We start from the raw sequence: 13,797 nt of genomic DNA on the forward strand, positions 1-13,797 counted from the left end.
GTCCCGGGCCCCCCCGGGCTGGGCCCCGCGCTCTGGTTCTGGGGGTCTTCTACACGATTCCGAGGTGCGCCAAAGTTTGCGAATCGCTGTTAGAAGAATACAGAGGCGGATGTGCTTAAGGACCCAGGTCCAAGACGTTTCAGCGTGCAGTTCTGCCTTCTGCATGAAAATATGAAAACATTTGCATTTAAGTCCCTTGCTTTGGGAAGTGTTTCTGATACGGAGAGATGGGGACCATTTCGTGGGCTCGCTTCCCCGGGTTTTTTGGTGCTGTGTCCCTGAGGACTTGACTCCCAAGATGCTGAAAGTACAACTGTATTCAGAATTGGATTCCGTTCATTTTCTTTAGCTTTGAATTTATGGTGGACACTATTACTAGAGTCGCAACTGAAATGAAAACTTTTTTCATGTTTCCAAGCATTTCCGTTAATCTCCGTACACTAGTCCCCTTTCGCATTCTCTTCTTTCTTCTAAATACCACGAAGAACAAAGCTGTGCCCACCAGGAATGCCGGAAATATATTACCTACTCACGATGCACATGAATAGGTTCCTTGAGGGGATGGCATCGTATTTGGACCTCGGTCCTGTTTTCAAATGTGACTTTATTTTCACATTTATTCAGACCCCAGACACAGGCGTGCGGACAAGTAGGTGGGTCCATAGCTGCAGAGACTAAGAAATGTGATCTGCCATCTTAAAAATCTGTTTAAGGTTTTTAATCCCAAACTTGCCTCAGTTACTACCATCGGAGGGGAAAGAGAAGGGACCCTTTTGTAGATCCGGAAGGTCACGCTCCTGGGGATGGCAGGTGCCGGGGCGGTCGAGGGTTGAGTGTGCCCACCTCTGCCTCAGCCACGTCCCACTGTCTGCTGTGACAGGTGGACCCGGGTGCCAGGACTGCATACACATTTCTGTTAAACCTCTTGTCACCCGTGGGTTCTGTCACCGGTTTAGGTACCGGATGTGTGTCGTCCTTAAAAGCCAAGCAAGATCTGGCACCACTGTGGTGCAGGCAGAATTAAGTAGCCGGCTGAGAGTGAGACCCCAGCTTCCTCCCAACCAGTTTCCACGCCTTCTGTAGAAAGTAACTATTCATGCCCACATTGACGAGGCAGCTTATTCTGTTTTGAGCTGCTTTCTGTGGGGAGAGCTGATCCGTTGGGCTTATCTTTGGGGAGGTCAGAACGTGTGAATATTTTCTCCCCGCCTGCTCATTGGGGAAGGGGTGACGCAGGAATAGGCTTGCTCTCCAGACTTTGCCTTCCGATATGCCATCGGTACCCAAACATAGGGGATTCTGGGAAAAACAGGACAGTGCTCCGAACACTCTAAAAGGTCCTAGGAAATAGATGGCAGTTAAAAACTGAACCAGCACACGATCTATGTTGTTTGAACTCAGACACTCAAAAAAGTTGAATTTTTGAGCTTTTCTCTCAGCAGGAGAAGTGACGTAAGCTCGAATTTTTTCATGAACGCTTACAGGCCTCTGCTACTTAGTGAGCTTCTGTGGATAATGTCAATACTTCACAAGCATCCTGTGTGTTCATTCTGTGCTATTGAAGAGGTTCCGTCCTTCAGTGGCTTACGATTCTACCCGTGTGGGAACGTGCGTGAGATCTTGAGGCCGCCCAGCTCAGGAAGTTCTGCTGTGCTTTGTAGGACTGGGAGGATGTGGACAGAGGTCACTGCGTTCAGACGGAGAAGCGCTTTGGGTGACGAGGAGAGTCGTAGGATCAGGGCGTTTGTTTGACAAAGGTTACTTTGTAAATTATGCCGCCTGCTGCTTCTCCATGTGCTTCCGGTGATCTGATCGGAGAAGATAAATGTGTGGGCACGTGAAAGTCTGCGTCTGTGGCTAATGTGGTCTGTTTTAATCCCTTAGGCGCAGCTATCTTCTTTGAATTCAAACACTACAAGCCTAAAAAAAGGTTCACCAGCACCAAGTGCTTTGCTTTCATGGAGATGGATGAAATTAAAGCGGGGCCGATTGTAATAGAACTGTAAGTGACGCCACACGGGATTCATGCTAGTTTAATGGTGACTAGTAGTTCTTCTCGGTATGTGACCAAAGACTAGGTCAGCTATCAAAGTGTTTAAACCATGATCTTTCTACTGTGGTTACAGATACAAGAAACCCACTGACTTTAAAAGAAAGAAATTGCAGTTATTGACCAAGAAACCACTTTATCTTCATCTACATCAGACTTTGCACAAGGAATGATCCTGACATGGGTGACCTGGAACGTCTGTGAATCCTACCACTCAGTAGAGACCATCCCAGCTCGTGTAGCACAGCCCCCTCCGCCAGGCAGGAAGCAGGCCGCGCCCACGCCGGGAGGCCAGAGCGAGTCCGCAGAATTCACAGTCCGCACGCCGCTGACACGGACGACCCCTTTGGATACAGGCTTGTTGTAGTTTTGAAACCTGTTTTTACTTTTCTAGTGTTTGTGCAATTCGTAGTCTCTCTTCTAACTTACCGCTGTTCCTGCCCTGCTTCCTGGAACAACACTGCTGTCGCAGGATGTGCTCACCTTCGAAACTAATACAGCAATAAGATTGTGCTAGAATGTACACGTCGGTTCACTTCTGCTCCAGTATGCTTTTTTGGTTTTTTGAGTTAACGCCAGACTTTGGGCTGATGTGGGTGGGATGGTGTGAAACTTTCCCGAGAGGAATTGGACCAGATTTTGCTGCCCAGGGAGGTCAGTCTGGAATTGTATAGGCGGCTCCTCAGACGTGGCCTGAATTCACCCCGATCTCTAGTTCTCCTGTTTAGAAATCGTGTGCCTTGGCCGGATCGGTGTCCCCTGTGGGAGCGTTCCAGATGACCAGATTGCTTTCGAGAGCGCGGATTTGTGGTCCAGCCGATGAGCGGGTCCGCTACGTCACACACACCGCTGTTCTGAGGGCGATTCCAGCGTTAACGGTGGAACCGTCTCAGAACAACTGCAGGTGTTTGGACGGCTCCGTAACGTCCTCTGAGTCGTGTTAACCCGAGTCCGATGCTGACGAGACACTGCAGGAATAACTGCTGTTTTTCTGACAACTGATTGTGAAACCTTAAAGCCTGCACCCCTCTTCTTCAAGTGGGGAGCGTGCAAAACCTGGAGCTCCTCTGTGGTTTCTTTACGTAGGTAGATAGGATCGCCATTTATTTCCTAGATATACTGACTTTCATCCCTAGGGAAATACGCAGGTCATGAGCTTATTATAATTTGACTATTTACATTACTTTTGACTTAATGGGGCGTAAATAAAACTTCCAGAGTACACCCGAGGTAGATATTTGATACGCAGAACAGTAAGGCTTGGGGTGGGCTTTCTGTGGGTCAGACGTAGAACCCACATATTTAATACTATTTTAAATGCCCAGTGCTAGCATGAGGGGAATGCAGCGCCAGTCCTTGGCCTGTGTTTCAACTAGCCGAAGAACCCTGGGCGTCCCTTCAGCGTTTGCTTTTTAAAATAAGTAGCCACAATGAAGTGTTCTAGCCCTCGCACTTCTCGAGAGCTGGTCTTTGCCTTCCGTTGTCTGTCAGTTCTGTTCCAAGAGGGGGGTTATAAACTGTGAGCCTGGAGGAATTCCCAGCCAAATTAATCCTCTCTCTCGTTTTGATTAGACTAATCCCAAGATGATTCAGTCCACGATAGCTCGAGGGGAAGAATTTGCCTTAATAAATTACCTTGCTGTTCACTCAACCCTCAGAGCGGGAGCTGTCGGCCCCCAGACCGTCAGCTCCTCAAGGGGCAAGAACCACATTTTCTCCAAGTCGTGTAAACGTCCTGAGGTGCTTGACGGCACGCTGTAGCCTGGAGAGCACGCAGTCCCTTCTGTTCGATGTTGCTGACGAGACCGAGAAAATAATCCCGTGAAGTACCTACTATTAAAATGTAGCAAAACTGATACATTGGTCTTTCTCTTTTCTCATAGACCGTAAGACATGTATGTCAGTGATAACTTATATGAAGGAACATCTCCTGTCATTCACATAAATGGTCTGTAGGAACCACAGTTGCCTTTCACACCAGTATTAAAGAAGTTTAATGGATGCCGTGATTAGCCGAGCTTTAATTCAGACCCGAACGGAATGACAGAACAAGCGATCACCTTGAAGCAGTAGACACAGAACACAGTGCTTCCCACCAACTACTTTTCACTTTCCAATGAAAAAACTCCGCTATTGAACTGTCACTGTGGTCGAAATGCTTTCAGGCCGAAACACGGCTGCCTCAGAAACAAGATGGGTTTAGCCACTAAGCCCAGATACACGCTTAGCCGGTGACGGCTTCTGGAACGGCTGGAGCCCAGGGACCCCCTCCCCCACCTCCACCCCCCAGGCGCTGGGCTCCCCTGGACCCTGCTGCGGCGGCGGTGCCATCCAAGGCGGGGCTGGGCGCCGACTACGGCAGGCTCACAGCAGCTCGGGTGAGCCGTAGGTACTCGAGTTGCTTGCTCTACAGGTCACGGACTGTGCAGAAACAGGAGATACAGGACAGACACCGGAAAAAGTTCACGGTAAAAAAGACTGGCTCTGATTTTAAAATAGATCTAATGCACCTTTCCTACTTGCTCCTCTCTCCTAGCAGGTATGACCTATATTCTAACACTATATATGAGACATCGTATGAACTGCCTAATTTTTGTGTCCAGAGACCGACATATTCAAAAGTTGCATTTGCGGACTTAATCGTATTTTACCCAGTTAAAAACAACCTATGCTATTAAGAATGGAGGTGTTCCTCTTACGTTTCCTCTCTTGACATGAAATGGGAAGACCTACATATGAATTCTCTTCCTGCGGAACTACTTCTGTATTCCTTAAGAATTTTGAAGAGTGGTTTTCTTTCAATGGTTATCTTCCTAAAGTGGTATTTCTTAGTTTAGTACAAAGAGAAATCTTTGTATCAGTTAAGCTTTTGTTTTTATTTCATAGCGTGTTAGTACATTAAATTTACGACGACAAGTCATGGTCTAGGTTTCAGTAGTATCAGGATGTCACAGAACTTCGGAGAAGGGGAAAGCATAGCCTCAGTAGTGAATACCAGCCTTTTCTAATTTTGATTAAATCGTAAACATTGTTTCAAAGACGTGGCATAGAAATGGGGATAGTTAGGATTTTAAATGTGGCAGATCCGTAGGCTTACCGATTTTCAAATCTAAGTGCCAGCATTCCAGTCTTGATGTGGGAGTGGTTGGTAATCAACAGGAGGAACTGAGGTCCTAAACCACCCTTTCTCAGAGTAGTGCCCTCTTCCGATCTTTTCCCCCATATTCCTTGAAAACCAGAGGAAAAGGATGGGAGAAATACTACATTCTACTTTTTTAAAAAGAAATTTCCTTACTTCTTATGGTCACAACACATCCTGTTCAGTTTTCTGTTTTGCACCCTCAAAGCAAGAATGGTAAAGGTAACATCAGGTCAGACGACTCTTCCCCGATGGAAACTCATCCTCAGGAAAGCATTCTCACCCAGGCAACAAAAGTCACCGGAAAGCACACGGATGCCGTACAGTAAGGGCCCACAGGCCTCCCTGAAGGTCAAGGGAGACGCGCGGTTGTGGTGTTCCCAGGGGACGTTAGGCTGACCCCCCCCCCCCCCCCCCCCCCCCCCCGGCAGTGAGCAGCAGGGAGCTTGCCGCCAGGTCACGACTCCAGCTCTGGGAGCCCATGTTTCCGTGGTTCCAAGATGGCACAGTCCTCGTGAGAAAGCAATCCAATGAATCGACAGACACTTGGGAAATACTAATAACCAAATTTTTATGAACTATTACTACAAAGAACTTCAGCAAGAAGGGAGAGTTAATGATCTTTTAGTAAACATTTTTAGCGTAACAGTCTTTGCGACCAGATATTTTAAAAAACCAAGCTTATAAACACCATTGCTCTGTATTCAACTGGTGCACACTAAAAACAGGATAATAAATGGAAATACATGTTCTAGCATTTCCACAGGAAATGTTCATATTTCTCAGGACTCTAAATCATGGAGCAGTTACGCGCTACGTTAACTGGAACACAGGTATTCTTTATTGCACATTTCAAGGTTGTCAGAAGGCTCTAGCTTATGAGGTGGTTTTTATTTAGGGGGGGATATGATATTTGTCAATTGTTTGGCTCAAAAATGCACACTGCCAGGGCAGCTTGGTTCTAAAAACATACCTTTTAAAATAAACTTCTGGATTCTGAAGCCAATGAAATCCTTTACCGTAACCAACGTGCCCAGCCCACTTTCTCTCAGACTGAACGTCAGAGGTCAGAGTTACGGGCTCTGTTTTAAAGCCTGTGAACAGTCCGGGCTGCTGCTCTGCGAGGCAGCGGGGGGCTCGTCTCTGGAGCCAGAAGGCAGGAAGTCTCTTGCAGCAGGTGGAGGCGGATAATCCTGGGGGCCGTGGGTTGGCGGTGGTGGTCGAGTACCGGGAATAAAGTACTCTCTCGGGCCAAGAGAGCCTAAAGGTCTAAAAGGTGTGTGTCCCGGGAGAAATTCTCGAGGGTCGAGAGGCAGGTCCCGCTTCCCAGGTGGAATGCCCGGCGCGTATTCCCTCAAGCCTAGTGGTGGACGTAAGCCAGGACCTGGAAAGAGTAAGTCACGTAAAAGCATGCGAACACACGTGGGCACGTCAGTCTTTAATTTCTCACAACTCGAGAAGCCAGGTGGCGGCACCCGCACTTCAGGCAGGAGGCAAAGTGAAGTTCTAGGCCGACGGCCAGCCGGCCAGCCAGCCAGGAAACAACACAGGCAGGATCTAGACGTGCCTCGACCTAGCTTGTGTGTTTTCTGTCCCACGGTTCTGCCAGCTCTGTCTCACAAGGGCTTGGTTTGTACTTGAAAGCACCGTGTGTCACAGCAAGAAGACAGACTGAAATAAGGGCTTTACTGCAACAAAGAAGTGTGACAGGACCATCTCACTGCTGCCGTGTCAAAACTTCAGGCAGTAGCTCAGCATCCACCTGACACGCCACCAGACCCAGGAGCCTGTCCCACCGGGGAAAGGCCTTCTGGCCACCCCCCAATTAAATCCTCCCTTCTCTTAGAGCTAAGCTGCCCTACCCCTGATTTCCAAGGTGGGGACTGAAGGTTCAATCTCTCTCTCCTATCGTCTATGATCCCCTGCATATCCTTCCATTGTGGTGATTACAAGCTTTGTTTCCTGACCGATGTCTGTGGTCCAGAGGACACTGTAAACTCTTGAGTTGGGAGAGGGAGTTCTATCCATCTGCAGAAGTAGTATTTCTGGCTTTCTAGAAATCTCTCTGGTCTACGAGATACCTACTGCCCGTCTCCGTATAGGGGGACTGTGCAGCCCCCCACGTGCCCAAAAAAAAGCGTACTCAGCTTGCTTTGCCCTTTTAGTAGATGGCCCTGTAAAAGCCACTATTAAAATTTCAACAAGGAACAGAGAGAAAAGATGAATTCCACTCTACAAGTCAATTACTACCATTCAATTACCGTACCAAATGGTGGGGGCAGCGGCCGAGGCCCGAAAGGCCCGCAGAGCGGGGGTGGCGGTCCGTATCGAGTGGGGGGTGGTAGAGGGCCTCCCACAGGCGAGCTCATGAGGGGCACCCCTGGGAAAGGAGGAGGCCCTTTTGCAGCCATAGGAACCTGCAGAGCAGAAGCAGTTAAAATTCTGGAAGACTCGGGTATAACACACACAAGCACCAACACCAATAAAAGCTGAGACCCAACGAAGCAGAGGTCAGGCACCTGTCCAAAGGACAACCAGTGTGACAAAGCTTTACCCCTCCCGTCTCTTCCCACTGGCAGCTCAGGCAGGTTAAAGGGATGGCCCAGGAGCTAACAGCTTCCCTGTCCTATTACTGCTGGAATACACAAGGCGAAGAGAAAGCAAGAGGACTGTTGAAGGACATTAACAGAGGTGACTGCTAAGAAATCCTACCACAAACACCGCATTCTATTCCTAGGGCAACCCCTTCACCCCCATGTCCTTCCCATTGCCACAACAGGGCACTATTTCCATACTAAGCACGGACAGAACAAGGGGCAATGAAAAATCCGCTTTCTACACATGTGACAACAGCCACCATTCAGAGTGCCTTCCATTTCGTGTATTTATTCTGCAGGTCTCTCAATCTCCAAGTATGAACATCCTGTTTTAAACATGAAGGAACAGAGACACAAAGTGTTAATTTGCTGAAGGCCACACAGCATGTAAAAAGCCAGGCTGCCATTCAGGATCACGTCTGCCTGGCCTTCCCCGCCTACCGGCACTTCTGCTCCCCCAACCTAACAAAGGGGCCTCTACTCTCTGAAGTCTACTCCAGGGTTTCAGATCTTCTCCAAGCTGCCCATGGACAAAAAGACCTCAAGAGACACATGTCCCTCGAGTCCTGCACGGAAACTCAGAGAAGCAATGTTCTCCATACAGGGAGGCAGGTGGAGCTCTCATATTTACCTTCATTCACCAGTAATGCTGTGCTTTCCCGTTAGAGACCCTGACCTCCTTTCCTGTGGGAAACTGGGTTGGAAACTCTAAACTGTCACGCATACTCTGATTTCCACACAGAGAAGCACTGTGAGGACCGGTGCGGCTCTGGTAGAGAACACGCTCGTGTGAACGTAACCGAAGGGTACTGCTGGAAACCCACACGGCAGGTAAGGACGGATCTCCACCGGTGAGGATTTCACCTGCAGCAAACATTCTTCCCTTGCCAGTCCGTAATTTCAGATTACTCAAGACAGCGTCTGCCTAGCGTACAACTGGAGAGATTCTTAAATGCCACACTTGGTGTGACGATGAATTCTACATAGAGTTACTTTCCTTTGCCTCACAACACTTAACGCCGAGGCACACACAATGCAAAGCTGGAGTGGGGGCTTTCCACATTCTTTAGTTGGTTACAAGAGATGTTCTGAACAGGTGAACAGCCTAACCAAAACAGGAAAAAGGAGGAAAAACCAACCAGTCAGATTTCAGCAACCCAGCAACACTTTCAAGTCAAAGACAACAAGATCAGTATTGCCATGCAATTTAAAGCCAAGCAGATTAGTGTCTGCTTCCCTTCCAGGAATACACCAAGTACAAGCTCAGTTCAGTCCTCAACCTCTAAGTACTTACTACTACTGACTGCTCAGCCACAGATGGAATGCTGGGAGCTGAGGGGCCTTCGGGGTCTTGGGCAACAGTTTGCTTTTTAAAAAAATGAATGAGATACTACAGATGTAACAGGCACACAGATGGATGATGCAGAGAGAGGATGCTGCAGAAGTTCAGTGTTTGCTGAAATACCTAGTTACGACTCAGAACACCTGCAGAACTTACCTTGCCTTCATCCATCACCTTAGTAGGGGAAGAGCTTCTCGAGCTGCTGTTCGCCATGGGAGCTGCACCGGGTCCTGGATCTGCTGAAGGCCAGAGAAAGGACTTAGATTTATCCTGCCTTATCTTCGCCCCGAGGAAGAGTAAGAAACCCTTGGATTTTAGACTCTCAACACACTCAGATCCCTTACCAGAGGCAGAGGGTTTCCCAGATGCCTCAGATGACCATCGAGGACGAGGTGGAGGCCCGTCCACTGATCCTTGAGAGAGAAAGAACAGAGCCCTTGTATGGGTTTTTCAGAAGAAACGGACCAATTGTGGACAGGTCAGGGTTCAACTCTACCTAGAAAGCAACATTAAAAACGGGTCTCCTAATACACATGAGGGGAGATCCCAAACTTACAAACAGACTGAAAGGATTAAGGCGAGCTGTCTGACGGAAAGAACAGCAAGAAAACGTACGTTAACAGCACCGGCAGGGACTTCGGGCTACAGGCCTGCCGCAGCGGCACACACTGACGGTTTTCAGTGTGTGTAATCTGACCTCCGTACCTTGCCAAGCATTACAGACGTGTTTGTAAGAAATAGGTACAGCATGGTATATTAATGGGCTGTAAATTATAAAGTCTTTTATAGCTACTTTTTTCCAGGGAGGAACCCCATAGAAATTTAAAGATAAAGGCTTATACTTTGCAGTGAAGAATTCAAAAGCAAAAAAATGATATTTATCGTTACATAGTCTATATTTTTATGTATTTATATGTTACGTTAATGTTAATAATAATAAACTCTTTCTGTTCTACAGCAGATCTTACAGCAGACTATTTATTTGGCAAGACAAATTAAGAATTCTTTTTCTCTATACCGAGCAGACCCAAATTCTAAAATGTTGTTTGCATTAGAATTCTCAAAAGATGGGGGGAAAACCTCTAGGAGCCACAGTTTACTGCGAGGTAAAATGTGAATGCTCACCGAATTCACTTCTAGGCATGTCTCTTCGATTGAGGGTAGCAGAGAGCGGTCTGGCAGGCGGGTCAGCCGTCGGGGGAGGGGAGCACTCCCCCCCACTCACAGGAGATGGACCAAAAGAGCCATTCTGGCTCAGAGGACCTGACGACGACAGTGCCCTGTTACCACTCTGAGGCCACCTTTCTTTACTGAGTTCTTGGGGTTACTTCTAGGGCATCATAACTAAGACACACAGAAATAAAATGTGATTTCTGTACGTTTTGACCAAAACCTCGAGTGGCTGCCCTTTCAAAGTGCTGCTACCTCTCCATGGAAGGTTCTGGGCGCTGGGTCTTCCCGGCCGTGGCTTCACAATCACAGGCTCTTCCTGCAGCATTGCCATCTTCTGGGTTAATTCCAGTAACCTGGATGCGGAGGGAAAGTGGACTCACATATGAAATACAAAATTCCCCCATCCGATCACCAGAAGCACAGCCTTTAATAACCCTAAAACGCACTGAAAACACCATTCAGCATCCCATACTTGTGTCTCAGGTTGGCAGCTTCCCTCTTCTCCTCAGCGATAGCTCTTTCTGCAGCACGAGCCTTGAGCTGTTGGAGAAAACAAGACCCAAATCAGTTGTGGTGGGCCACACACAAAATAAAGGAAAGGAAAAACAAATCTTACCCAGTTATCATGAGCTTTCTTCTCGTGAGTAGCAATCTGGAAAAGACAACACATCAAAAGCTGTGTTTAGGGACTCGTTTAACAGGCACTACAACAGTCCACTAGATACCAAAGAATTCTGCAGCTCTAGGGCAGTATGGTAATTACCTGGGTTTTAAACGAGCGCTCGGTTTTCTGTAATTCATCCTCCATTTCTTGAATTCTGCGCCTAAGAATCACACTTGTGTTTACCAATTAAAGTGCAACTAAAGAATAGTTTCAACAGTCTCACCACACCCCCTTGACTGTAACACCTGCACTCCTGCGGGCTCCGGGCTCCATCCACAGCCTCGTGGTCATAAGAAGAGCATAAGATGATCAAAACTAATATTCATTTCCCTACTATTTACCGGCTGGAGATTCTGAGTTGATACGCTAATCTTCCCGACTGCTCCTCGATGTTCTCAAGCAATCCTGCTAAAGGTATCTTTCTCCTCCATTAAGTATAGCCACGGAGGATCTCCCAGAGCTGCCACCCCTGAGTCTATCAAATGGCGCAATCGCTTTCATGATTTCTGCTACATCATTACAGCAAACGGCCTTCCGAAAACAATTACTCCAACACACAAAACCCCCCGGAACCGTTGGCACGAACCAAGTTCCCTTACGGTCTTGCCAGTATTGGCTATGAAGAAATGTCTGTTAACGTGACGTTTTTTCCTTTGTTAACCTAAACTTTTTTTTCCTCACATGAATTAACTGTACTTACACCCTCTGACCATTTATTTATGTTCTGGGCTACTTTGTTCTACACACTGTAATATGGTTTTTTAAGAAGCCAACAGTAGTTTCCCCAGTTGCTGACCCCTCTTTCGAAGCTGAACTCACTTGTACGTTTTTACTTCCTCTGCAGCCAAAAGCGCCTTTTCATCCGCAGCTGACAGCCGCTGCTCTCGGTCTTGCCGCTCATACTCTTCTTGACTCAGTTTCCTAAGACAAAATCGGTCGTCAGTCGAAAGTGTTTGTCTTCCCAGCGGCCTGAATGCCTCTAAGCACACATCACCTCCCCTCCTCTCTAAAACACACAGCAGACGTACAAAGTCAGGAGAGAGCTCAAACCTGCCATTCAAGGATAAAAAAATCAATCTCTAGCCCGTTGGCAAATCACTTGCACTTTCTAATGTCTCATAATTCTTCACTCACCAGTAAAGAAATGTCAAAAACTCTACATGCCCAGGGACAAGTTCCTTGTGCTTACCACAGTGAAAGCCCACTTCCCTGTGGAAGGCCCGGGCTGCTCAACCTCACACAGGTAAGCTTCAGGTAAGGCAAGCGATCGTTACTTCTCTTATTTCTACCACAGGAAACCTAGTTACTTTCCTTATTGCTATCATGGAAGGACTGCTTCTCAATCCGAGACGGGTACCACGGTAAGAGAGTCAGCCAAAGAAGGCCTTTTAGAACATGTCTTGTAACCTGTGCAATTAACCACAGAACATTCCCACACTTCAGAGATGGAACACCTACCACCTATTTCAAGGGAATTGTGATTTGAGAACAATCTCAGAACTGGCAATGTCTAGTGAATAAAATAGATAAAGAATCCCAGATGTTGCATTATCAGGATATTACCTACTGGAAACTGGTTTTAACCCAATTAACCTTCAAACTCAAGATGTTAATAATCTACTCTAAAACAGACTGCAATGGCAGCAATGTTTAAAGGTTTAAAAATGCTGTTCTCAGGGCGCCTGGGTGGTTCAAGTCAGTTAAGCATAGAACTTCAGCTCAGGTCATGATCTCAGTTTATGAGTTCAAGCCGTACTTCAGGTGAGCACAAGGCCTGCATCGGGTGAGCCCCACTCCTCTCTCCCTCTCTTCCCTCATGAGAGTCTGTCTCTCTCCCTCTCACTCGTGCCCTCTCTTTCTCAAAAAACATAAAAATAAAAATGCTATTCTCGTTGCCCTTGTACATCTTTGCCCATAAGTCTAATTCAAAAAACACTTAACTTGAAACTTAAATTTTGATGAATCAGAAGCAAAATGAGAAGAGCTATAGTTAAAGGGTTTAATAACAGGAAAGAGAAGAAAGGTCTATATATTCTTTTATACTTAATACTCAGCAAAATATCGTATGAGTGGCTATGATACATTGGTTACCTAGTAAGACGCTAAGTGAAAAGTATGAGCAAAGTACTCTCCCTGCACTAACAAAGCTCACAGTTTACTGTGTAAAAAAGATGCACATAACAAGAGGAAAATCCCTGTCTCTGGCTTAGGAAGAGATGTGAGAAAAGATGAGTCAATGTTTTTTCCAGTGATGAAGGAGTTGGTCTGAGAATACTGAGAACGATTAGAACACTGGACAAAAACATAAAAAATGTGCCTGGAGGCATCAGAGAGCTAATGTATTAGCTAACAAGTGAATATATGAGACCAAGTACCAGGAAGAAGAGGAATCTCAGAATTACAAGAAAGCCTGGTATCTGAAGCCACCTTTTCCCCAGGTTCATCCCACACACTGAAGACAACAGAGACCTAAGGAGACTGAGCATAGCTTTCAACGGACCCTGGGTTGTAAGAAAAATAAGTGGAGTTCAAGGTTACCAATGACAGGGACCCCCAGTAAAAGCCCTAGGGTTTGGGTTGAGACTCGAAAGAGCTATGCAGACAGGCAATACAGTGTCCTTTGAAGGGATGAGGCCATTTCCGAAGGATCTGAATTGCTGACTGTATTAAAAATCAAATGACCACGTGCTAGAAATAAACTCCCATCTTTTCTGTAGGAAAATCACATCACCCCTCTCATTTCCTCTACAATTAATACACAATTTCTGCCTCTCAATCACTGACCGGGCACTCTACAAGACATCAAGATCAAAATCTAAAAAACGAGGGATG

At 46.8% G+C, this 13,797-nt stretch overlaps 2 protein-coding genes across 14 annotated transcripts in view; one reads left to right on the forward strand and one right to left on the reverse strand.

Moving 5' to 3' along the window:
* AIDA (axin interactor, dorsalization associated) overlaps positions 1 to 3,906 on the forward strand; it is a 39,217-nt gene extending 35,311 nt beyond the window's left edge. For both annotated transcript variants that reach the window (XM_045455686.1, XM_045455687.1), the window contains 2 exons: positions 1,885 to 2,002; positions 2,127 to 3,906. In XM_045455686.1, the coding sequence (XP_045311642.1) occupies positions 1,885 to 2,002; positions 2,127 to 2,223 (215 nt within the window). In that variant the 3' untranslated portion in view covers positions 2,224 to 3,906. The remainder of the gene's footprint in view (positions 1 to 1,884; positions 2,003 to 2,126) is intronic.
* Positions 3,907 to 5,743: 1,837 nt separating this feature from the next.
* The window catches only part of MIA3 (MIA SH3 domain ER export factor 3), a 55,210-nt gene continuing 47,156 nt past the window's right edge, over positions 5,744 to 13,797 (reverse strand). For 3 of the 12 annotated variants that reach the window (XM_045455675.1, XM_045455678.1, XM_045455683.1), the window contains 10 exons: positions 11,785 to 11,886; positions 11,065 to 11,125; positions 10,918 to 10,953; positions 10,774 to 10,841; positions 10,554 to 10,654; positions 10,254 to 10,391; positions 9,473 to 9,541; positions 9,285 to 9,364; positions 7,456 to 7,606; positions 5,744 to 6,573 (listed from right to left, as the gene is read on the reverse strand). In XM_045455675.1, the coding sequence (XP_045311631.1) occupies positions 6,263 to 6,573; positions 7,456 to 7,606; positions 9,285 to 9,364; positions 9,473 to 9,541; positions 10,254 to 10,391; positions 10,554 to 10,654; positions 10,774 to 10,841; positions 10,918 to 10,953; positions 11,065 to 11,125; positions 11,785 to 11,886 (1,117 nt within the window). In that variant the 3' untranslated portion in view covers positions 5,744 to 6,262. Of the gene's footprint in view, positions 6,574 to 7,455; positions 7,607 to 9,080; positions 9,153 to 9,284; positions 9,368 to 9,472; positions 9,542 to 10,253; positions 10,392 to 10,553; positions 10,655 to 10,773; positions 10,842 to 10,917; positions 10,954 to 11,064; positions 11,126 to 11,784; positions 11,887 to 13,797 lie in introns of all 12 variants that reach the window. The other 9 variants (XM_045455671.1, XM_045455674.1, XM_045455672.1 and 6 more) reach the window with 7 other exon arrangements.

Source organism: Leopardus geoffroyi, chromosome C3, assembly GCF_018350155.1.
Source record: "Leopardus geoffroyi isolate Oge1 chromosome C3, O.geoffroyi_Oge1_pat1.0, whole genome shotgun sequence".
NCBI lineage: Eukaryota > Metazoa > Chordata > Mammalia > Carnivora > Felidae > Leopardus > Leopardus geoffroyi.